Raw genomic sequence first — 26478 nt, 5'->3', positions numbered from 1 at the left:
TTTTTATTTAAATTCAATTAATTAACATATAGTGTATTATTAGTTTCAGAGGTAGAGTTCAGTCAAAGAAGGATTTTTTAAGATCATTCCATTTTGATAAAATACCCAATGTCAGAATTAAACTCTTAGTGCCAGAAGTTTTGAACCATAGTAATCTGTATCATGGTTGGGATACTAGTGATCATGAGCTTTTCCTGGGTAGCTATCCCTATGTTTCTGGTTCCCTTCAGAGGGAAGGAGCGTCTACTGCACAGGAGGAACACATATGCAAGGAAGCCACCTGGTTCATGGCTCCAGTCCCTTACTTACAAAGGGTCTTCCCTTGGAAAAGATAGACATATTTTGTCTTCCCTTGAAAGAGATAGACATATCTCATCAGTAAGGCCTTGAACAAAGACTCAGTTTCATGGGTGATCATTTTTTAAAAGGCCTGGCCTCAATGGCCTGGCCTTTCTTCCTACTCCTGTGGGAAGCCTGGATTGGCCTCACCTGCCTATGACTGAGAAAGTGAGTGTATGAAGCCCATCTGGTCACAAATCTAAAACATGCACTCCGATCAGCTTTGTCAGTACCAGAGCTGATAATCAGACCATCATCAGTCTGACTCTTGTCTCATTCCTCAGTTGGATCTCAACTCAGAAGGTAAAAAGGTGCTACTTACTGCCTCTGCTCTCCTTTCTCCCGAATAAAACCTGGAACATTTAATTCAATGCAAAAGAAATAATTCTTAGGTTCCCTTATGAGAGGTTTGATGAGGAACTAGAAATATCATCTTTCTCCAAAGGGAAGAATAAAAGATGAACCCTAAAGATTTCATCACTCTGAGATTGTCAAGCTAGAACAGAACCACTAGTAACTGCACAATAAAGACTCTATGTCTGCAGTCAACCCAATGAATGATATTCAGAAGGTAACTTTCAAGAATACTTAAGAGCTTCAAAAATTAAACAGGTACCAGATTCTAAAAACACAAAAGAAAACACTAGGCAACATTTGAGCACCTACAATGTGCCAGGAACTGTGCTCAGCACAGAGGTTTATATAACATTCCTTATTTGACAAACCTCCGAGGCAGATGTTATTCCATTTCACAGATAAAAGAAATTAAAACTCAGAGAAGTGACACACCCAGAGTCCCACAGGCCAGAAATGAAGGCTCACCAAGTCTACGTTTAGGCCCAGGACACTGACATCACAGCCCATGCTCTTAAGAGAGTACATTCCTAGGGTTGATATGTCAGAATAAGATGTGTAAGAAAAAACAGAACAGGTATCTTGATTTGGAGATAAGGCATTAGATATCAGAAGAAACAGATAAGATTTGAAAGCAGTTACCTCTGGAGATCAGAAATAGGTTGAGTGGGAAAAAGAACAGTTGTTTTCACTACAGGCATTTAAGTATTATTTAACTATACAGATTACTGTGATTTAAACATTTTTTTAAATATGGGTAGCAGTATCTGCCTCTGAGGGTTGTGCTAAGCAGCAAATAATGCACATGAAGATCTCTGCATGATGCCTGGCACACAAGTCTTAGCCACTGAATATTAGCTACATCCAGGAAGTTAGACTAGCAGGAGCGAGGAGAGAAGCTGAAGAGGGGCTCTGAAGCCAACTGGTCTGGAGATCCTCAGTCTGATTTAAAACATACTCACATGCATTCCCCACTAGCCAGGAATCATGGCAGAATTTTGGACAGGAAAATGACCCCAGAAAAATGTACTCCTACAAAACTATTCCAGCAGCGAGACTCCTTTCTGAAAAGGAATAAATTAAGAATAACTCTAGGGGTGCCTGAGTGGCTTAGTTGGTTAAGCAGCTGCCTTCAGCTCAAGTCATGATCTCAGAGTCCTGAAATTGAGCCCCACATCAGGCTCCCTGCTCAGTGGGGAGTCTGCTTTGCCCTCTCCCTCTGCCCCTCCTCCCCCTTACTCATGCTTGCTTGTGCTCTGTCGCAAATTAAAAAGAAAAAAAAAAAGAGGGACACCTGAGTGGCTCAGAGGTTGAGGTCAGCTCAGGTTGTGATCCCAGGGTCCGGAATCAAGTCCCACATCAGGCTCCTTGCAGGGAGCCTCCTTCTCCCTCTGCTTATGTCTCTGCCTCTCTCTGCGTGTGTCTCTCATGAATAAATAAATAAAATCTTTTTAAAAAACAAAATAAAAGGGCAGCCCGGGTGGCTCAGTGGTTTAGTGCCGCCTTTAGCCCAGGGCGTGATCCTGGAGACCCGGGATCGAGTCCCACGTCAGGCTCCCTGCATGGAGCCTGCTTCTCCCTCTGCCTGTGTCTCTGCCTCTCTGTCTCTCATGAATAAATAAATAAAATCTTTTTAAAAAATACAGTTAAGGGTGGGGATCCCTGGGTGGCGCAGCGGTTTGGCGCCTGCCTTTGGCCCAGGGCGCGATCCTGGAGACCCGGGATCGAATCCCACATCAGGCTCCTGGTGCATGGAGCCTGCTTCTCCCTCTGCCTGTCTCTGCCTCTCTCTCTTTCTCTCTGTATGACTATCATAAATAAAAAAAAAAATTAAAAACAAACAAACAAACAAAAAAAAATACAGTTAAGGGATCCCCGGGTGGCGCAGCGGTTTGGCACCTGCCTTTGGCCCAGGGCGCGATCCTGGAGACCCAGGATCGAATCCCACATCGGGCTCCCGGTGCATGGAGCCTGCTTCTCCCTCTGCCTGTGTCTCTGCCTCTCTCTATCTCTCTCTATCATAAACAAATAAAAATAAAAAATTAAAAAAAATACAGTTAAAAAAACAAAATAAAAAATAAAAATAAAGAGTAACTCTAGAATGTTTACTACTACAGTCACTAAGATTCAATAGGTTTTGGATAAGCTTCTCTGGAGATCAAAGAGAAGATGGAGTACAGAAACAGGAAAGAGAATCCTCAGTTTGTCAGATGGGTTGATGGCATGGTGAAGGCAATAGAGAGTTATGAAACAGATGGAAAAGAGCATGGAAGCCTTAAGAAAAACTGAGTTCTGAAAATGTGGGGAGAGAGAGAATGAAGACATGTGGGATTCTCTTAATTCTTGACCTAAGGATAAATGACAGAAAGGGAAGCAGACAGGCAAAGAAAATCCTCTAGGGGAGAATCTACAGACATTATAAAAACAAGAGTGAACAAGCTTTGAAGTGAGTATTATAAATTAGAAGTAAAAAATCACAAGACTGAACCAAGTTGCAGATAGACAAACTCTCCCCTCCTTTGACTTCCAGAAGACTGAATGGCACCTGTCAACATTTTACTTCTGAATGACCTTGTTTCCAGCTACAGGGACCTAACAGACTTCTAATCAATGGCTAGACCCAAAAACTCAAATTCTTTGAGATACAGGCAACTGACTGTTCACTCAGACTCCTCTTTATGGGTATGCTAGGCAAAGAAGAACCCTCTGAAATAGTAGCTCATCAACTTCAAGGTTCATGATATTGGAGAAAAACCAGGAAGGATAACTTAGAAAAGTACATTTCAAGAATAAAAGAGTGACCACAAGAAAATGTCTTCACATCTAATAGAATGACTACAATTAAAAGCACTGAAGAAAAGGGAACTACGGAGAGAACCAAATGCTGGCAAGGAACACGGAACTCTCATACATTGCCAGTGGGAAAATACAGCCACTTGGTGAAATTCTGGCAGTTTCTTATACACCTTTCCTAAGGTACAGCAATGCTATTCGTAGGTGCCAGGGAAACGACAATATATGTCACAAAAAGACTCACAAACAAATGTTCATTATAGCCTTACTCATAACAGCCAAATACTGGAAACAACCCAAATGTCCATCAACAGGAGAATAGATCATGAAATTGTGGTACGTTCACACAATGAAACACTACTGAGTACTAAAGAGAAACAAACTACTGAGATCCAGAACACAGATGAATCTCAAGCACTAAGCCGAAGGAAAGATGGCAGACACATAAGAGTCCAGCCATTCAGGGCAGCCTGGGGGCTCAGTGGTTTGGCAACTGCCTTCAGCCCAGGGTATGATCCTGGAGACCCGGGATTGAATCCCAGGTCTGGCTCCCTGCATGGAGCCTGCTTCTCCCTCTGCCTGTGTGTCTCTGCCTCTGTGTGTGTGTGTGTCTCTGCCTCTGTGCGCGCGTGTGTGTGTGTGTGTGTGTGTCTCATGAATAAATGAATAAAATCTTTAAAAAAAAAGAGTCCAGCCATTCAATAGGATTCCATGTATATGAAGTTCTGAAAGACAAAACTCATCTAAGGTGATAAAAAGTCAGGACAGTCCTCACTCTGGGAGCCAGGGAGGGACTGGAAAGGGGTATCTCTGTGGTGATTGAAATGTTCTATTCTTGATCAAAGTGGTGGCTACACGGATGTTAAAATTCAAACAGGATGGGACGCCTGGGTGGCTCAGTGGTTGAGCATCTGCCTTTGGCTCAGGGTGTGATCCTGGATCCGGGGATCAAGTCCTGCATCATGCTTCCTTGCATGGAGCCTGCTTCTCCCTCTGCATCTCTCATGAATAAATAAATAAATTTCTTTTAAAAGATCAAACTGGAGATTTTTAAATGTGTGCATTTTATCATTTAGAAAACAGAATAAAACACAATGAAGGCACAGACAACTCTGATACAGGCCACTAAAAGTCCAGAAAGATGGAGAGAAGCTGGTTGTCTCCCTGCCAATGGGGGAATGGAAGTCCAATGTGAATGGAATGAAGAAAGAACAGGGCAACAAGCAGAGCAAATGCGGACAAGTTTTTAAAGGAATAACAAACAAACAAAAAAAGTCAGGGTAGAACTTGGTAATAGGCTGATTTAGTAGAACAAAAAATGACTCACCCGTGAATTAAAAACCAAACCACAGGCACCATGCTGGGCATAAACCTCCAATGTCCAACCCCAGATAACATTAGGAGTCAAAAAGAACTCCATTTCTAGAACTAGAGAAGTCAGGCAGGAGAGACTTTAAGAGGAAAATGAAAATTCTCAACCCTACTTAGTTTCAGACCCTACCGGGACATTCAAGTTTCAGGAGAGTCATTTTTGTTACCATCCTTTAATAACATCATCTTACATTTGCATAGGACTGAGTTTCTAATCAGACTTTATACCCCTGTTCTCACTAATCCTCACAACACCCCTCCAGAATACCATTACCCCATTTTAAAAGAGGAAAGAAAATCATGGTTCAGAGCAGTTCAATGGCTTGCCCAAGGTCACACAGCTAGTCACATTAAACCCACGACTTCTGATTCCAATCAAAAGACTTTTCCATTATGCCACACCTGCTCCTCTCTCTACAAGATTACAGCCTCTCTCTAACCTAGCACACATTTTTATCTGTATTCCTTCCAGAACTCACCACTATTTTCAACGCAGCAAAAACCTGCAGAAACTGGGTCATTTTCAAACACAGCCCACAAAATACAAAAGGAGGATTATGGATAACCAATTCTAGAATACCTTTAATTGGTCCTATCTTAAACTATGAGCCTGAGCCCCAGGACAAGATGCTGCAGTGAATTTATGGGGCTTTAGGCACTGCAGGCTAGGCGGCCAACTTTGCAAGTCATCCTCAGAACCAACTAACATATTTTACCACTAACATGGCCAACACAGCATAAATGTGAGCAAGCAGGCAACCCCACAACTATACACTTCACACACTTCTCAGCAAAATGTTTCCCCTACCATTTACTTCCCTTATTCGTATTCCCAAACACAAGAGCTAAATATTTTCATTTATGTGATCAGTCTTGAAAGGTTGAATCAACTCTTTTGCTTTTGCAGTTATATTTTCTTAAGTAGTTTCATAAAAGCAGTTGTTATATAAATATGTTTGGAATGTTTGCTGAAAGGAACAACAATTCCAATACCCATCTTTTTCACATGCTATGTTCCTGTGTAATGAAATCTGTATATGAAGGATTAAATCGTCTAAATCATTTACAAGTCCAAAGATGAACTAGTTTGTAGGAGAGGAGACAAGGCATTACTAAGATATATTTCATTTTCTTCTTTAAAAAAACCTTGCTTGAGAGTATAAAATTAAATCGAGCCATGTTTCCAAGGACAGAGGTAATTAAGTCAGGAGATTCAGCAGCTGGTGGCGTTGCTGCCTGATAGATTAAGGAGTCTCTAAGACACTGCTGGGACAGCTGGACAAGATCGCCTCTTACCTGGATGCATCTGCTCCGTGCTGCTCCGCAGTTTGCTGTAGCCATGGCTCAAGGGCACCCTCTGGTAATGAGGCGGGGAAGAAGGAGGGGAGGCGAGGGGTGACATCGTGGGAGACTGTGTTTCCTGCTTCAAAAGAACCAGAGCAGAGTTCAGAGGCAATCACTCGAGAAGCCTGGCGCTCTGAGCTGCAGTTATGAAGTATAATGCAACCCTATTGCTGGTGAGATGGCTGATTTAACAAATGGAGGGAATGTTTTCTCAAAAACACAGTTTGGTTAAAATGCAGTGTCTGAGGATTCACATCTCCCAGAGAATCAAGTCTTGCCAGCACTTAGTTACCTAAATTACTAAAACAAGCCTGAAATGCTTTCAGTTATTCCACTAAAATTTTCCTTTGGAAAATGGAAGACAATGATCACATGAAATAGCATTCATTCTCCCCAAATCTGATCTCCTCGTGGATAAATTCCATTTTTATTCATTTAATAAAGGCTATTTCCTGGATTTACACTTATCAAGTCTTCTAGCAAATGTGGATATTAAAAAACATACATTTAAAATGCTTAATGCTAAATGTTCCTGGAGCTTACTATGCCAAAGTAAAATGCCAGCTTTTTCTTTTCCACACTGGGGGAATTATAAAACAATTCATTATGGGAAAACCACTCCTAACCACTAGAATGGAGGCTTACTTAACAAGCTACAGTTCAAATTTCAGTTGAAATGTGAATTTTATGTAGGACTCTAGCAAGGTAAAAAACCTTGCTCTGCTACTGGGTTTCCTCCTCTTTTTTTTTTAATGCTATCAATAAACTGGAGTACCCAAGTAACAAGGAAATAGTACTTTTAATCAATATGCAGACTATATAGGTGCTCTCAGCCTAAAAATAAAAAAGCAATCTGAGATACTGATCAAATACTCTTCTTCAAGAAAAAGAAAAGAATATTTCTTTTGAAGTGTAAGTTCACAACAGATTGGATGGGCCTAGCATAAACCCAACCTGAAGTGAAAGGATGTGTCCTCAATCATGCAGCCAGGGGATGGGCCTAGAAAGTCCCTAGGGTATCAAACATCCTGGGATAGTGGACCCTCATTCCTCTTCAAACACTGGTAGGAAAACATGCCAGAGTACTGACTGAAGGTTCCTACACTCCTTATTTGTGTGTGTATGTGTGTGTGTATATATATATATATAAATATATATACACACACCCCTGAAGAACCTGTTTAAAATGTATCAGAATTACAAAAGCAACAGTACACTCAGCTATTTAACAGGACATGCTATACATCACTTGACTGTAAATATAAAAATTCTGCAGCAACCTCATATATACAGCATTATCATGGTGAGCCATGTAAATTAGTTCTCAACTTAATCCTTTAAACACTCAGCACATTTAAAAAACATTTTGAGGGAGCCTGGGTGGCTCAGCGGTTTAGCACCGCCTTCTGCCCAGGGCCTGATCCTGGAGACCCAGGATCGAGTCCCCCATGTCAGGCTCCCTGCATGGAGCCTGCTTCTCCCTCTGCCTGTGTCTCTGCCTCTCTCTATGTGTCTCTCATGAATAAATAAATAAAATCTTTAAAAACATTAAAATAAAATAAAGTAAAATAATAATAAAATAAAATAAAATAAATAATAAAAATAAAAAACATTTTGATTCGTCTTCCTAAAATATGACAAATTTGTCTTACAGAAGACACTATATTGAATATCATTTGACTTTTCTACATGATTCAGTATCTTTATTAGAAGTATGAGCTATACCTTGATGCCCTCAGAGTTTACTAATTTGTGAGACTATTTACCTCTTTCTTTCTTCTGAGATTTTATACTTCTATCTCTATCAATCACCACCTGACTATTGCAATTAGTGCTCCAATTTTATTTTTTTTAAAGATTTTTATTTATTCATGAGAGACACAGAGAGAGAGCGAGAGAGAGAGAGAGAGAGAGAGAGAGAGGCAGAAACACAGGCTGAGGGAGAAGCAGGCTCCCTGCAAGGAGCCTGATGTGGGACTTGATCCCGGATCCTGGGATCACGCCCTGGGCCAAAGGCAGACACTCAACCGCTGAGCCACCCAGGCATCCCTAGTGCTCCAATTTTAAAAGCTCATCCTCCCTTTTCTTGTCCCTTGGCTGCTAAGTGTATAATGGCAGCATTTCCCAAGATGGAATTCAAAACATGCTCCACAGGAAAGGATTCCCTGGTGAAAGAAGTTTACTAAATATAAATCTCCAAGTCTCTTTGCAGCAGGACTTCTCAGGACCTTGAATGTGCTAAAGTGCACTATGACTCTCCAAGACGGAGGATGTAGTCTTTCCTCCCAAGAAAAGGATATAAAGCAGCATTCTCCAAACATATTTAACCACAGAAACCTTTCTCCAAACTTTTTGTGAGAAGAATATCTATTAAAAACTCCTAGGTAAGCCTGACTGGCTCAGTCAGTACAGCATGTGACTCTTGATCACAGGGTCCTGAGTTAAAGCCCTACATTGGATGTAGAGTTTACTTAAAAACACAAAATTCCTAGGGCAGCCCCAGTGGCTCAGCAGTTTAGCACCGCCTTCAGCCCAGGGTGTGATCCTGGAGACCCAGGATCAAGTCCCACATCGGGCTCCCTGCATAGAGCCTGCTTCTCCCTCTGCCTGTGTCTCTGTCTCTCTCTCTCTATGTCTCTCATGAATAAATAAATAAAATCTTAAAAAAAAAACTCCTAGAAATTACATTTCAAAGAACCCATTGGGAAATGTCAATTAGAGAAATCAGTAAATGTGTTAAATCAGTAGCCTTACTTTGGACATAGTTCTACATTCAAGTAGGTTCTAAAGGGCTCATGGGTGGCTGGCTATACACCAGCTTCTTTTTCTTGCTACAAGGAAACTTTACTGGCTCATTTCCAAGTCTATAATTGTATCCCAGATGGTGAAATTTGCTAGAAGCTTGACAGCAGATATGAGGCACTGCTATGTGAGGTCTCATGGTCAGAATCAAACAGACATGCCTGATCAGGCTGTTTACCTGTTTATCCTCATCGTCCATTCTTTTGAAGGTATTTTTTTCTGTGATTAAATATGGAATCTGAACCTTAGTTCCATGCAGTTCAGCCGGGTTCCCAAATCGTATCTCAGCATCAGTCTTTGACATCATAAAGCGAGGCAGTGGCAGTTCTTTAGGATCAGAATCAGAGAAGCTCAAGTGAGACTTTATTTTAAAACTGTGAAAAGCAGAACTCAATGGCCAAAAGATGAATCACTTTTGAGGAAAAATTCCAGAGCACTAAATATAGATTAAATTTTTATTTTGACATAATGAAGACTCCTATAATAAAGTCATGATAGAAAAATGCTTCAGTTTTACCAAGGCATTCTGGCTTCACATTTTTAAATGCTGTCAAATCACTGCAGAGAATATTCAGGCTTTGGAATGATCTCCCACATCAGCCTTTAGTCTAGCACCAGCAAAAAGGATGTGATATTGTATAAACACAGTAAGTGGCTAATGAAACAGGCAAAACCTATACAACACGTATTATATGCGAGGCACGATATCAAGACCTGCAAACGCTGTCATTTAATCTTCACAACAACTCAATACGGTAAGACTATCATTAATCTTTTTTTAAAAAAATATTTTATTATTAAAAAAAGATTTTATTTACTTATTCATGAGAGACACAGAGAGAGAGGCAGAGACATAGGCAAAGGGAGAAGCAAGCTCCATGCAAGGAGCCTGATATGGGACTTGATCCCGGTACCACAGGATCACACCCTGAGCTGAAGGCAGAAGCTCAACCACTGAGCCACCCAGGTGTCCCTATCATTAACCTTCTTTTACAGATGTAGAAACAGACACAGAGGAGCTAAGTAACACCCCCAAGACCACACAGCTCATTATCTGTGGCAGAGCTGGTTCTTCCCAGTGCCCAGAGCTGCTGCCCTACAGAAAGGTCCCTCATTCCTAGGGCAAACTTACTGGGTAAAACAGTTTTTCCACCCTATGTCATTCCTTAAGGAATTTTCACACTCCATCTCCAATTGTCTTTTCATAATGGAATAAGAAAAATGGTATCAAGTTAAAGCAATGAGTCCAATGTTCAGCCAGATTCTGTCAAAACCATTAGCCACACTCACAATTCTACAAAGAGCTGAAACACAACAGTCTAGAATATTTCCTTATCTTTCAAATATCTGATAAAACTATTCTGAAACAGAAACGATGCTTTGGCACACTTCTAGTTCTCGGCACAGCATATCGCACACAATCACACAACACAAAGAACTCTAAAAATGGGGATAATATTATGGATTATGCATAATGATTTGCATCTGTATCCATTGTTCAGGATAATACTCATCACCATGCCTCTGCACTCCCATCAGCTTTCTATTCCAAACACAGCTGCACTTCCACTGATTGATGCTGTGCTAAAGCCAGAAAACATCTTAGCAACAACAACCAAGGATCCCAGCTCCCCAGGCAAAGAAGGCCCCTGGTTCTCTAATATCCACATCATGTTTATTTTTAGTTGCTATGTCCACATTTGATTCAAAGAAGTAGGCAATATGACGAATCCCTGCATGATCAATCAGCCAAAGGCCCAAAAGACATAAATAGAATAAGCAATCTGGAAAATTAAACCAGGACTCTCCTCTAAAGAGAGGATGGCCACCATTTGCAACATTTTAACATTTCTCAACCTCGGCAGTTCACCAGTACTCAAGGCAGGAATGGACTCCAAAAGAAAAAAGGCAGAAGAAAAGAAAATCTAGATTCTTAGTAAATCAAATATAAGCTAATCCTATGGTTATCTTCTCAAAAAGGTATTTGTTTCAATTCAGTCTGCAAAAGGGATCTAAAAAGATGAACAAGATTACATAAAATAATCTGCACCCTGATTGTCCATGAGAGGATGACTACTCCCAAACACTACTTGAGGGAGTAGAGAATTAAATGCTCACATTTGTAAACTCCCTGATCAGTGTTTTACTGGGTATTCAACAGATAATTCTGGAAATGATAGAATACAAACACAAGAAGATGAATATCAACCATTATTATACTAGGCCTCCCCAATATCCCTTAGAACACTGTCACTTTACACATCCTCCTCCTTCCCCAGCTACAGCATTTCTCTGGATCTAGTCACCTGGCAACGAACCTCTCTCCTCCAGATGGCTACCAAACAGCAAAACACATAATATAGCTGAATTTCTCTAGTACTTTCTTTGCTTATGTGGTTTTAAACAACTCTCACTTAACAGAATTGTAACCATACATAATAATCATCATTATCACTGCAAACTTTCATGAAGATGGCATCTCCCTTAAACTGCTCCTCCAAGCTTTCAAAAAGTAAAACTCTTAGTTTGTAAATATTCAGCCTAAATGCTTTTTTGTACTTGGGATACCTGGGTGGTTCAGCGGTTGAGCATCTGCCTTTGGCTCAGGGCACGATCCCGATCTGGGGATTGAGTTCCGCATCGGGCTCCCTGCGAGGAGACTGTTTCTCCCTCTGTCTATGTCTCTGCCTCTCTCTGTATCTCTCATGAATAAATAAATAAAATATTTTTAAATAAATAAAGATTTTAAAAATCAATGTTTCTATAGTCATATAGACAACCTATTTAATATTGAAACTTTATTTTAAAATAAATCAATAGGGCAGCCCTGGTGGCTCAGCGGTTTAGCACCGCCTTCAGCCCGGGGTGTGATCCTGGAGACCTGGGATCGAGTCCCACGTCAGGCTCCCTGCATGGGGCCTGCTTCTCCCTCTGCCTGTGTCTCTGCCTCTATCTCTCTCTCTCTCTCTCTGTGTCTCTCATGAATAAATAAATAAAATATTTTTAAAAAATAAAATAAAATAAAATAAGTCAATAAAGTATCTGCTATCCAGTGATGTATGTCAAGTAATCACAAGAGCCGTTTGTAGTAGTTGGTTAGAATCTTTTCTCCCAAAGTGAATTAAAGTAACACAAGGAAATAAATAGTTCAAATTAAAGGTTTATGAGGGCCAAGGAGACAATGAGTGCAGCCATCCAAGGCAATAATTTGTTTCATAATGTTATCTTAGGTTGTTGTCTTTGAACATAGAAACACTTTGTATATTAAATATAAATGACTATTTTTCCCTTCCACAAAGAAAACTATGCTTCTACGCATCTGACCCTCTAAAAAATAAGGGAAAAATACTTTCATTTTCCATGTTTGATGGAGATATGAATATAAGAAATACTTCCATTTCCTCAATTAGAAAAAACATAAACGTAAAACAGAAATGCAATAGCAAACAGTAAATGACAATGTGGAGAGGTGAGGCTGAGCAGAGAACCCATGTCCCATCTAAAATGGCAGCTGCAGGGATCCCTGGGTGGCTCAGTGGTTGAGTGCCTGCCTTCGGCCCGGGGCATGATCCTGGAGACCTGGGATCGAGTCTCACGTTGGGCTCCCTGCATGGAGCCTGCTTCTCTCTCTGCCTCTGCCCCTCTCTCTCTCTCTCTCTCTCTCTCCCTCCCTGTGTGTGTGTGTGTGTGTGTGTGTGTGTGTGTGTCATGAATAAATAAAATCTTAAATTAAAAAAAAAACAAAACTGTCTAAAAAATAAATAAATAAATAAAATAAAATGGCAGCTGCTACTCACTGTCCTTCAATACCAATCCACTAGAAAGAAAAGGTGAGCCGCATACATAATTGTAAATTGTGTACTAACTACAATTTTTTAAGTGAAGAAACCAGTCACAAATAAGACAAACACTGTATGATTTCATTTATATAAGGGATCAATAGTGAAATGTATAGGGATAGAAAGTAGAATGGTGCCTGCCTATGACTAGAGTGAGGGGGAATGCAAAGCTCTTTAATGGGTATAGAGTTTCATATACCTAAAATGAAAAGATTTCTGAAGATAGATGGTGGAGATGGTTGCACGATATCAATGTACAAAACGGTACAATTAAAAAATGGTTTAAGGTGGGGTACCTGGCTGGCTCAGTAGGTAGAACACGCAACTTTGAACTCAGGGTCATGGGTTCGAGCCCCACATTGGGTGTGGAGTTTTTGTTTTTTTTTTTTTTTAGATTTTGTTTATTTATTCATGAGAGACGCAAACAGGCAGAGACACAGGCAGAGGGAGAAGCAGGCTCCACACAGGGAGTTCAACACGGGACTTGACCTCAGGTCTCCAGGATCACACCCTGGGCAGAAGGCCGCACTAAAACTGCTGAGCCACCCGGGCTACCCAAGTGTGCAGATTACTTTAAAAAAAATGGTTAAGGTACTTTACAGTAAATTGTATGTTACATATATTTTATCAGAATTTTTCAAGACTTTTTCAAATAAAAAAGGAAACAGGTGAAATCAATTTTAATAATTATTTGAACCCAATATTATAAGATATAATCAAGATAAAAATTATTTTTAAGGTTTTTTTTAAAAGATTTTATTTATTCATGAGAGACACAGAGAGAGGCAGAGACACAGGCAGAGGGAGAAGCAGGCTCCATGCAGGGAGCCCGATGCAGGACCTGACCTGGGAACTCCAGGATCACGCCCTGAGCCAAAGGCAGATGCTCAACCACTGAGCCAGCCAGGCATCCCAAGATAAAAATTATTAATGAAATAGTTTACATTCCTTTTTTCAGACTGTTTTTTTTTTTTCCGGACTTCCAAGTGTATATGGTACCTGCACTACACACCTTGATTCAGACATACCACATTTCAAGTGCTCAGGAGCCATGTTAGTATGGCTACTGGCTACCCTACTACAACAGCACAATTCTAGTTGATGGTTAACACAAGGGACTGTGGACCACTGTGGCCAGAAATCGGGATTTCACTAAGAAATATTATAATGTTAAATGTTAACAACTAATTGATTTCTTTTTAAATTATGTAAGGAATATTTTGTGTGGAGGGACAATTTACATGAATCTTGAGTGTACCACCTAAAGAATTTTAACAAATGTATATATATAAGTACATACACCCAAATTAAGATATGACATTTCCACCCTATAGAATTTTCCTTCACATTCATTTCTAGTTAATGCCCTCTCCTTGTCCTACTCGGCAACCCCTATTCTAATCTCTAAATCCACAGACTATATTTGCCATTATAGAACTTCAGATAATGGAATCATTCAATATTTATCCTTGAAACTAGTTTCCTTCAAAACATTTTGTAGGAATCATCCAGTGTACTGTATGTAGGCAGTTTATTTTTTTTTCATTGCTATGGAATAATCCAATTTTATGAATATATTGAAATTTTGTTTTTTTAAATCCACTCTCCTATGATGAACATCTGGGCTGTTTCCAGTTTGGGGCCATTATGAATATACAGCTATCAGAAATATTTTATAAATGATTTTGGATGGACATGAATTCATTTATCTTGGGCATAAAAACCTATGAACTAAATCCAACCCGCTGCCTATTTCTGTATACCCCGTAAGTTAAGAATGGGTATTACATTTTTGAACATCTGAAAAACATGAAAAGAAAAATAGTTGTGATGTGAAAATTGTATGAAATTCAAATTTCAGTGTCCATAAGTAAAGATTTTTTTTTGGAACACAGCCACTCTCCTTTGTTTACATATCATCCATATCCACTTTCATAGTTCAAGGGCAAAGTTAGGTAGCTGCAGCAAAGCCATATGGTTCACAATGCCTAAAATATCCACCACCTAGCCCTTTACAGGAAAAGTTTGCTGATCCCAGTTTTACACAATTCAATGGTTAAAGTAAAATGTTGTCTTACTAAAACAACAAAGGTACATTTAATGGAAAAATACTTTACACTGCATGGATATTTTTATTTAGATTTTAAATAATTTACATTAAATTAAAAATTCAATTCCTCCATCAACACTAACCAGATCTCGAGTCCTTAAGAGCCAGCCATATGTGGCTAGTAAGTACTATATTAGATGGCACAGTATACATGCTTTTCCAAATTTTTTTGAACTACCTGATTTTATGCTCACAGCAACCCTGCAAGACAGGTAGACAGGTACTATTGGTATACCCCTTCTCCAAGTGAGCCGCCAGTTAAGGCTCAAAAAGGCTAGGAAATTTGTCTGAAAGCACACAAATAGAAACTGATGATGCCAACATTCAAAATCAGGCAGCCCATTGCTAGGGCCCACATTCAGCCACTAGACTATCTTGTCATCCTGAAAACTATAATATTCTTTCTATTGCAGGTTTGAACACTCAGGAAACTGTGGCATTTCACAGCTGGAAAATAACCCTGAATAAACCTGCTTGGACTATCCATATCTTACAGGTGAAGGACTAAGCCCAGGAAGGGGAAAGTGGGCCTTGTCATAGTCATGCAGCAATATGGTGACAGAACCATGACCACAACACTCCTGCCTTCGAGGGATCCCACCTCTTGTAATTTTTTGGAGGGATAATGGTGAATAAATTACATTTACTCGTTATCAATTTCATAAAAGGGGATTTAATTTAAAAAACCATCTTAGAAATGAATGTATTTCATTTTATAAATAACTCACTCTTTTGTCCTAATTCTTCCTCCTTTCATTATAGACTATGCCAGACTGCCACTAGATCAATAACCAGTTTGGGGGACACAGTCCTAGAGGCTATGTGAACCATGTTATTGCACTATCAGCATTCAGAGGCTACCAGAGGGGATGTGGAAAGAAATCGCAGGGTCAATCATCTTGGTCAAGAAAAAAATTACATCTCTATTCTCCCTATGCTAACTGATAGTATTTCTTTCAATATGAATGCAGGCAACAAAGTACCGTAGTATTATTAGCAGTGCCCATAACTTTGTCACCCACCAAAATCAGATACCTATATATCACATTACACTTGTTGTAGACATCTTGAAGTACTGTTTATGCTCATCACCACTTTGAAAGTACAGCAGTTATTTAGGTCACTGTTAGGTCTCTTATTTAATGCATTAATGAAGAAGTTACGTATATTGCCATATAACAATTTTTTAATACATCTTGATTTTAATTTCAATATAATTGGTTTCCTTTAGACCATGTCTTTGTGTACATTTAAAACATTATGCCAAGAAGGAGTATCAGACTGACAAAGGAGTCCATGACACAAAATACGTTATAAAACCTACTCTAGGGATCCCTGGGTGGCGCAGCGGTTTGGCGCCTGCCTTTGGCCCAGGGCCCGATCCTGGAGACCCGGGATCGAGTCCCACGTCGGGCTCCCGGTGCATGGAGCCTGCTTCTCCCTCTGCCTGTGTCTCTGCTTTTCTCTCTCTCTCTGTGACTATCATAAATAAATAAAAAAATTTAAAAAAAAATTTTTTTTTTAAATTTAAAAAAAAAAAAAAAACCTACTCTAAACCTTACCTATACCTTCCCTCAGTCCTCACACTCCCTTATGGCCAGTCTTCAGAAAGGAAGGGACAACAGCTCCCATGACAAATTTCCAACATGTACCTTCCTTATCAGGAATTCTCCACTGGTCCTCATTTTCACCCCTGCCTTCTGTCCTCCTAAATCATCATAAGATTTCGCCCGTTGTAAGGTTTCATCCATTTTAACCAGCGAAATAGGATGTGGCTAGAGAGATGCCTAGTGCCAAGATTTAAGGAGATGCTCACTCTCAGGATCCTGATTCTGTAAATGCAAATTAGCACTTATACGGCCCTGATAGGGAGCTCCCCCTTAAAGTTATGTACACTGGGCACCTCTGGCTTCACCCCAGTTTAGGCCCTGGTATAACCAAGTATGTACTCATAGTTTAAGCAAAGCTCTTGAAAATGCTTCACTCAGCTTTCAAAGAAGTGGGTAGGAAATATCAGAAAGGGAATCAGAACATAAAGACTCCTAACTCTGGGAAATGAACTAGGGGTGGTGGAAGGGGAGGAAGGCGGGGGGTGGGGGTGAATGGGTGACGGGCACTGAGGGGGGGCACTTGACGGGATGGGCACTGGGTGTTATTCTGTATGTTGGCAAATTGAACACCAATAAAAAATAAATTATTAAAAAAAAAAAAAAGAACTCCCTCTCAACCTCGGCTCCACATAAAAATCACCTGGACAGCTCTTAAAAATCCCCACTTTCAGGCTGCACCCCAGGCTAATTAAATAAGAATTTCTGCAGGTGGCCTCTGATACCTCTATTTTTTATTTTGCATTTAAAGCTCTCCAGCAGGGGCAGCCCAGGTGGCTCAGCGGTTTAGCGCCACCTTCAGCCCAGGGCCTGATCCTGGAGACCCAGGATCAAGTCCCACTTTGGGCTCCCTGCATGGAGCCTGCTTCTCCCTCTGCCTGTGTCTCTGCCTCTCTCTCTCTCTCTCTCTCTCTCTCTCTGTGCCTCTCATGAATAAATAAATAAAATCTTTAAAAAATAAAAAAATTAAAAATAAAGCTCTCCAGCAGATTCTCAAGTGCAAACAAGGCTGGGAACCAGGGCCTGAGAAGGAGCCTGCTTCTCCCTCTGCCTGTGTCTTTGCCTCTCTCTGTGTCTCTCATGAATAAATAAATAAAATCTTTTAAAAAATAAAATTTCTGGGCAGCCCGGGTAGCTCAGCAGTTTAGAGCTGCCTTCAGCCCAGGGCGGGATCCTGGAGACCCAGGATTGAGTCCCACATCAGGCTCCTTGCATGGAGCCTGCTTCTCCCTCTGCCTGTGTCTCTGCCTCTCTCTGTGTGTGTGTCTCTGAATAAATTAATAAAATCTTTGAAAAAGAAAAAAAAGGAAACCCCTTAGGAGTTTCAGGTGAACCTAAAATCCCACGGTTTGAACTTAAAAAGTGACAGATGATTAAGACTCAGTCCCCATGCAGAAGCACTCATCTCTTCATTCACTCAACAAATATGCCGTTAGTGTTCACAATGCTCCACAGCACAGATCCTCCTCCCTTCCCTTCAGGTAAGCTTGCAGACTAGTGGGGAAGACAGAAATTAGTCAAACCTGTAAAGGAGCATTTACAAACTGATAAAAATGCTATAAAGGAGCAGATGGTGAGGGAAAGTAGGGAAGGGATTGTCACACAGAATCATTATCTAACAGGATTAACTCATCCAAGGATTATCTAATTCCTAGGGATATACTTTTGTTTTGATTTACTACTTATTGTTCATTGGGCATTTTACTACTTTACTGGTAGAAAACTGTTAGCTAACTAATCTTATCTAATAGCAATGCAAGTGAATTTCATCTTAGAAAAAAGTATAACCACCAAGTTACAGTTTTACTATTTACAGGACATTCGTCAATTTTACATGTAATTTAGCAATCTTACTCCAGCATTCTTTCTTTCCGTGACTATAAATACTTCTAACTCTCCTACACTTTCTTGAACCAGCTTTACTCTATGCTGGTTCCTTCATTAATGACTTAATTTGACAGAACCTACTTTAGACAGGATAGTGGGGACAGTCCACAAATCCTGAAGGATAAGAAGGAAGAGGCAGCTATGGAAAAAAGGGGGGGGGGGACAGACTGCCAGGAACCCAAGACCTCGAGATAACATGGGTTTTCCTGCATCAGGAAAGAGATGGCCCAGAAATGGCTAGAAGGCCATTGAGGCTGGGGTACAGATTGCGAGCACAAGGGGGGGGCACGTTTAAGATGAAGATAGAGAAGCAGAGACTAGATTACTTAGGGCCTTACAGATCAGTGTAGTGACTTCGATTTTAGTATTATGTACAACAAGCCAACCAGTGGAGGATCTCGAGGAGGAGGATGAAAAAATCATTCCTACTACCTTGAAGGAAAAGAAACTAGAAGAGAGAAGAGAGGAGGCCATGAAATCAAAGATAAAACCACTGTGATATCCAGGTGAGTGGCCAAAGGTGGCCCAGTCTAATAGAGATGGAGGGAGCAGGCAATGAGACAGGAGCTGCACTGCCAGGACTGTCGAGGGATTACACTGTGGAGTGAGGAAAAGGGTAGAATCAAGGATGATTTCTAGGTTCCTGGCTTGAGCAACTGTAGATGGTGGTGGCATTGACCGAGATGGGCAGGGCTAGGGGTTTGAGATTAACACACACATAGACACAGACGCATGTAATTCATGAAGAATGGACTGACAACTCCATGACTGTGATAAGGCTACTACAGCCTTTCAGATTAAGTTCTCACAGAGCATTCTCTTTGGCCTTCAAGGTTTGTGTCACCAAACATTAAACTAATGGATTTCAAGCCATAAATTGGAAAATTCTAAGTGGAAGCTCAAAGTCTGGCCCAATCTTGCCCTTATCCTTACTTAACATATGCTGACTACAAATAACTTTTATTTAATAAATCTTTAAATGAAGGAAGAAAAATCAAAATTAACTGACTATATTCAAAGTCTCAGAGGTAAAAGGCAGCATCAAGATTTATAAAATACAACTGAGAAAGCCTTACACTTGTGAAAAAGTGTTAATCCTTTACACATATAATTTAGACAACACACACACACACTTACCTCTCCCCCTCTCTACTCCCAGGAAATTAAGCTGTAGATATGGGCACAAATCAGATTAAAGACCAGTCTAACTTAAACAACAAAAGTGTCAGAAATGTATTCTTGTATACAACAAAGCAGCTTTAACTTCTCCAGAAGATAAAGTTGGAAGATACAACAATAAAGCTTAATGATCATTTACAATGGAATAGAAACTGGAAACTTTCAGTGTCTACCCCAAGTCCAAATACAATGTGATGTGACTTGAAACTACTTGTAGCAGTGACCACTCTGTCTCGTAGTGATAGACATCAAACTTGCCACTGAAATAATGCTCTAACAGAAAAAAAAAAAAAACTATTTTAAGGAAACTAATTACGTAATACCAAGGGGATGCCTTTTGGGTCAGATTTTTTTTCCCATTCAGAAAATATTCCATGATTCCAGATTATAATCAGCACCTTACTAAACAGAATAATCAAGAAGAGGCCACTATGCATGAAGAGCAAAGGAACTGAAGGCTGAGTTTCTGGTTCCAAACTCTACTAACCTTAAGTCTTTACACAAATTACTCAATGTCCCTAAACTTCAATTTCCACATCTGTAAGATAAGGATAACAACAGTACCACAGTGGAGACTTCCAGTGTTCATCCATAGCAGTTCTCTCCTTGCAGGCACAGGAGAGAATTACACCTCCCCCAGCCTGCTCTGCAGTTCAGTGGATCCATGTGACAAGTTCTGGCCAATGCACTGTGTGCAACAGTAATGTGAGTCACAATCCAGGACAAAGCATTTAACTGCTAGGGTGAGAAACTATTTCTCTGTTACAGCAATTATAGGAACAGGTGCTTGCCGGGGGAGGGGGGATGCCACAAAACAAAGCGGCCAGGATCACAAAGCCACCACATGGAGGGCAGCTGCCCTAAAGAGTCACCGTGACCCAATGCATAGCAGGAAGCGAACTGGCATTTTGTTAAGGCACTGGGATTTTGGTGGAATTTGTTTCACAGTTTATCGTAGGCAATGCAAACTAACACAAACACCTAATTTAGCAGGATGTCAGGAGGACTAAATGAGATGGTACCTGGCACACACTAAGCCTTTAATAAACATTAGCAGGATGATTGTGGCTCCCTGATGGTTAGGGCAAAAGGACTTTGTTTCCCATAGTCAGCCTATCAGAATCTTCTCAGCTATTTAGGTCCTACAAGGTTCCTGAACCCACTTTGAGGTTTACTAAGAACTTTACAGGAGAGGTGTGGACAGTTGAGTGGTTTCTATCTCAAAATGAGGAAAAGGAAAAAGTTCCTGCATGGCTGTGTGAACTTATGAAAATAATGTAGATCATAGTAAACTAACAGAGAACCTCAACACATTCCTGGAATAACCATCTTCTTCATAGAGATTTATAAACCCAGTACTGAGGCAGTATTAATGATGCTAAGAGTTTGGGGCTTTGCTGTTTAAGTTATGGAAAGTACTCAAACATTCACTGGGTTGGAGGCAGGAATGGGAAGATAAGAAAATGTTAAATCAAAACTGAGAAGCTAAATTCATTCTGCCAAAATTTTGGTAGCTCCATGGTACTTAGTAATCATTAAAAGAATTGGCGGACTAAAGGACAGTAATCAGGAACTGGGGAGCTAAAGGACAATCATATATGATATGACTGGTAGGGACAGGAGAGGAAATAGGGATGGTTCCACTCCAATTCTCCCAGGTAATTGTCCCTTTGTCCCTAACAAAACTTCATTTTTTTAAGATTTTATTTATTTATTTATTCATGAAAGACACAGAAAGAGAGACGCAGAGACACAGGCAGAGGGAGAAGCAGAATCCATGCAGGGAGCCTGATGTGGGACTCGATCCCGGGACTCGATCCCGGGACTCCAGGATCACGACCTAGGCCGAAGGTGGCACTAAACCGCTGAGCCACCCAGGGATTCCCCCTAACAGAATTTCAAATGGCATTATGGATATTCCTCAAGAGGAAAATTAAACTAAATGTTTTTATTTTGCCACAGACTCTAGAAATCCTGTCCTGATCTTCTGCTAAAGAGCAAAAATCTATTTTAACTTCAAGTCCGTTAAAAGGCATGAATCTTAGGTCACTCTCTGAATTTTTTTCCCATTTCAAGAAGAAAAAAAAAAAAAAGAAAAAGAGAGACACCTGGGTGGCTCAGCAGTTGGGCACCTGCCTTCAGCTCAGGTTGCGATCCAGGGACCCACATCAGATCAAGTCCCGCATCGGGGGATCAAGTCCCACATCAGATCAAGTCCCACATCGGGCTCCATACCGGGAGCCTGCTTCTCCCTCTGCCTATGTCTCTGCCCTTCTCTCTCTCTCTCTCTCTCTCTGTCTCTCATGAATAAATAAATATTTTTTAAAAAAAGAAAAAGATGGGGATCCCTGGGTAGCTCAGCGGTTTGGCGCCTGCCTTCAGCCCAGGGCATGATCCTGGAGTCCCAGGATCGAGTCCCGCATCAGGCTCCCTGCATGAAGCCTGCTTCTCCCTCTACCTGTGTCTCTGCCTCTCTGTCTGTGCCTCTCATGAATAAATAAATAAAATCTTAAAAAAAAAAAAGTAAGATGCCTACTACATTTTCTTTATTTTACAAAAGAGTGGAAGAAGCAAGGAGAAATTCCACACATGCTTATAGAACAGGCCTTAAGCCCATGAAAAATGGTTCTCATAAACAAGACAGCCATCACAGACAATCAGATGTATAAATGGGAGATACTTACCACATTTAATACTCTCTATCCGTACAGGAAGGCCAGACTGTGCAGCAGCAATCAGCTTTAAGGCAATGTAAAACTGTGTTGGACCAAAATAACCAACCCGCTTTGCACCACACAGTTCTGTGATCTGAAAACAGAGAAGAAAAACCAGCCTGAAAACCCCATTTCATAACAGGAAAATGAGACAAGATATATTATGAAATCTCAAGGATTTCACAGCATAGCTAACCAAAAACTCCCTAGAGAACCTATGTGTACACACCGGTTGGGGTTTTTCCCCTCCAGTTTACAGAAGATTTTCAATTCAGATAATTAAATCCTACCTACCCATGATGTTTCAGGACTGAGTGATTATTCCTCCTCTTCCAAAGATAAAAATAAATGTGACAAAGGATGGCTGTTACTGTTCTTACAAAAGAGAGTGACTCGTTCAGGGGGTGGATACTAATGTACAAAGTCTAGAAGATCACTGAGGTGAAAAGAACAGGTTAGTCATTACCACTACTTGTGGATTATCTCAGCTGATCAAAACTAAAAGTGAATTAATTATTTTTAAAGTTTTCAGGCAACAGGATTTCCTAAGCATTCAAATTACATCACAAGTGCTCACTTCAGAGGAAAAGTAAGGGGAAAGGGCTACAAATACAAATGTCTTTAAAATCTTGCAATGTTTAATTTGCAAACCTTTAACACATATCCTATTGGTAGTTTTTCTTTGTAAGATTTTTATTTATTTACTCATGAGAGACACTGAAAGAGAGATACAGAGACATGGGCAGAGAGAGAAGCAGGCTCCATGCAGGGAGCGCGGATGCAGGACTCCATCCTGGGACTCCAGGATCACACCCTGGGCCAAAGGGAGGCACTCAACTGCTGAGCCACCCAGGCACCCCCCTATTGGTAATTTAAAACTAACAAACATTCAATGACTTTTTAAAGTCATTTCAGGGGATCCCAGGGTGGCTCAGTCCAGGGCATGATCCTGGAGTTCCAGCTGAGTCCCCGAGTCCCCTATCGGGCTCCCTGCATGGAGCCTGCTTCTCCCTCTGCCTGTGTCTCTGCCGTTCTCTCTGTGTCTCTCATGAATAAATAAAATCTTTAAAAAATAAAAATAAAATAAAATAAATAAAGTTATTTCAAAGTAATACCTAAAAGTTCAAATAATAGTAAGAGGGGTGAAGCTCTAAAAAGCACTCCCCACTTCCTGTGGCCTAGAGGAAAACATTATATTCTTTTAGGAATGTTCTGTGCATATATATTGCACACACCTGTGTTTTTCCTCTTGTTTATTCAACACTTTATACAAACAGAATACCACATACTATTTTGCAACTTGTTTTCATTTATCATTATCCCTTAAAGAAAAATCTTCTCTATCAGCACAGTTAAAATTACATCTTTCTTTTAACAACTACATAATATTCTGCTATAAAGATACACGTGGTTTCTGTTTTTTAGTTGGTCCTTATGGATGGGCTTTTAGATTTCCAAACTATAAACAGCCACTAATTAACCTAAAGAAAATTCCTATAAAAATTCAACTAGGGGGATCCCTGGGTGGCGCAGCGGTTTGGCGCCTGCCTTTGGCCCAGGGCGCGATCCTGGAGACCTGGGATCGAATCCCACATCGGGCTTCCTGCATGGAGCCTGCTTCTCCCTCTGCCTGTGTCTCTGACTCTCTCTCTCTCTCTGTGTGACTATCATAAATAAATAAAAATTTTAAAAAAAACTTCTAAAAAAAAATTCAACTAGGATGTTATAGCAAAAAATGGGGGAATAAGGGCCTCCCAAAAACTCCTCCCTCAATGCAATAAGAAAACCAACTAAGAAAATGGACAGAACTCTGGAAATTAACCAAAGTCTTGCAGCAATCCAGGGAACGTTTATTCAAGAAAAGCTGCTGAATCTCAGGAAGAACACTGAGCTTTGTAGTATGTAACTGGCCTTACACCCATGCCCCCAGCCGAACTGCAGACATTTTCACCGAGGTTGCAAGCTGGGGATGCTGCAACCAGACAAATAGCCTAGCAGCCACAGGAGAGGGCAGGACAGGGATAGGCTTCTTGAATGTATAGATTAGTGTTTTTCTTTCTCTCATTCTCTCTCTACCTTCCTTCTGATACTTCTAGTATTTCTCATAGCATGTGGTCTCCCTCTCCTAGCCCTAGACTAGGAGCTGGGGTTGAGAGGAGAGACAGTCCTGTCTTCTTTGCTGGACCCACCAGGAATGGAGCTTTCCTCATATGGAACTGGTAGGGGAGACATGGGTAACAGGTCGTGGCTCAAATACTGCAGATTTGCTGCTCACCACAATTTAGGAGATTTTCTTGAATGCTTCTCCACTTGCAGTATGTCCTCAGGTCAATTTCCAATGACTTTAAATGATTATTTTTTATAATTTTTTTGTTATTTAAATGGTTGTTTCATTGGAGAGGGTCAGCTGAGTTTCTCATGTTGCTGTTAGAAAAGTCAATCCTCCCTAGATTCATTCTTGACCAGAGAAGCAATAGGGTGTTATGATAAAGAGAACAGCCCTTACAGTAAAGAACTTGGTTGTAAATCCTGGCCTGGGCACTAATTAGCTGTCTGCATAGCCTAAGGCAAACTACTTAACTCTTGTGCCTCAGTCTCCCCATAACTGTAAAGAGAGATAATGGTAATTACCTCATGAGAGCTAATTAACAGTGTTGACAATAGCATCCATTCAATAAATGCACCACTGTCTGATTTATTGACCCACTTATCTTATTTTGTTCCCGGTCTAGCTGCATATTAGAATAACCTGGGATGCCTGGGTGACTCAGCGGTTGAGTGTCTGCCTTTGGCTCAGGGTGTGATCCTGGAGTCCCGGGATCAAGTCCTACATCGGGCTTCCTGCAAGGAGCCTGCTCCTCCCTCTGCCTATGTCTCTGCCCCCCTCTCTCTCTGTGTGTCTTTCATAAATAAAATCTTTAAAAAAAAAAAAAAAAAAAAAAGAGTAACCTGAGCAGCTTTTGAAAAATACAGTTACCTAGGCCCTACCCCCCAAAGATTATGCTTTAGCTGGTAAATCATGTGGCCCAGGCATGAGTATTTTTGCAAAGCTCTCTAGATAATTCTAATGTGTAGCCAAGGCTGAGAATCACTGCACTTTCAGTGATCTCATTCTCTCTCCAGGCTTCAATTACCTTACAAATGATCACCAAATCACTCTCTCCAAACGTAACATCTCAGACACTTCATGCACTTTTTCAAAACCCTAATGTGGGACCCAGGAAATTTAACAAAAATCCCCTGCCCCTGGACAAGCAGAGCAGGACTAACTCCATTTTGTGCTACACCCGCCATCTCCTGTATGACCCCCACATGACCTGCTTATCGCTTAAGACGTTCCCCCACCCTAGTCAAGCCACTGAGCACACCCTTATCGGAAATCGGCTCATAAAAATGTAACCCTGCCTTGTGCCCGCCAAAACTGCGCGCCAATTCTGACCAGAGTGATAGGCCAGATCAAATGGTCACTATAGGGCAAATTGTGATTCAATTGGCCACCTGCGTGCGGACCGACATGACTGTGCAACTTTCTATGTGTGTTACAATCCCATTGGCCACTGGCCCCTATAAAGCTGCTACACCTCTTAGCCTCGGGGTCCAAGTCCCTGCTCCGCTGTGTCTGGTATACTTGGACCCAAGCTGGAGCTTGCAAATAAACCCTCTTGCGCTTGCATGGGTGTCAGTTCCTTGGTGGTTTCTCGGATTTGCAATCTTGGGCACAACACTAATATGGATACCCAATGCCATCTCAGACATAACATAAATAAATCTCATTCATTTGCCCTCCCTACACATCCTGGCACCTGTCAATTAATCTTGCTGATGTCAACTATCCATACCCTAAATCAGAAACTTCTCTTCAATGGTGACCATATCCAGTTGATCCTACCACCAACCCACGTCCCAAACTAAGGCTATCTTCTCCTCTGTCATAGCCTTAACCCTTCCTAGGATCTCACCCGGCTATCATGACAGATTTTTTTAAGTAGAATTAACACACATAACCATACAGGGACAGATTTAACTTTTTCTAACCTTATTCCATTATTTGGTATTCTTTTCACAACAAAATAAGCAGGCACTAATATTGAGAGAGGAGAAGAACCCCTGAGTGTGACTTTCAGATAATAGTGAATGTT

At 40.8% G+C, this 26478-nt stretch overlaps 1 protein-coding gene across 18 annotated transcripts in view; it reads right to left on the bottom strand.

Annotated features, from left to right (window-relative positions):
- Window positions 1–26478, bottom strand: part of REPS2 (RALBP1 associated Eps domain containing 2) — a 222107-nt gene that overhangs the window by 137506 nt on the left and 58123 nt on the right. For 4 of the 18 annotated variants that reach the window (XM_072743698.1, XM_025997510.2, XM_072743699.1 and 1 more), the window contains exons 2-4: window positions 22310–22433; window positions 9182–9330; window positions 6154–6280 (exon numbers count right to left, since the gene is read on the bottom strand). In XM_072743698.1, coding sequence (XP_072599799.1) covers window positions 6154–6280; window positions 9182–9330; window positions 22310–22433 — 400 coding nt within the window. Of the gene's footprint in view, window positions 1–6153; window positions 6281–9181; window positions 9331–20112; window positions 20245–22309; window positions 22434–22633; window positions 22804–26478 lie in introns of those variants that run through there. The other 14 variants (XM_025997515.2, XM_072743700.1, XM_025997517.2 and 11 more) reach the window with 9 other exon arrangements.

Source organism: Vulpes vulpes, chromosome X (assembly GCF_048418805.1).
Source record: "Vulpes vulpes isolate BD-2025 chromosome X, VulVul3, whole genome shotgun sequence".
NCBI classification, from domain to species: Eukaryota; Metazoa; Chordata; class Mammalia; order Carnivora; family Canidae; genus Vulpes; species Vulpes vulpes.
Note: the sequence above shows the minus strand (reverse complement) of the source record. Positions and strands in the feature narration are given on the sequence as shown.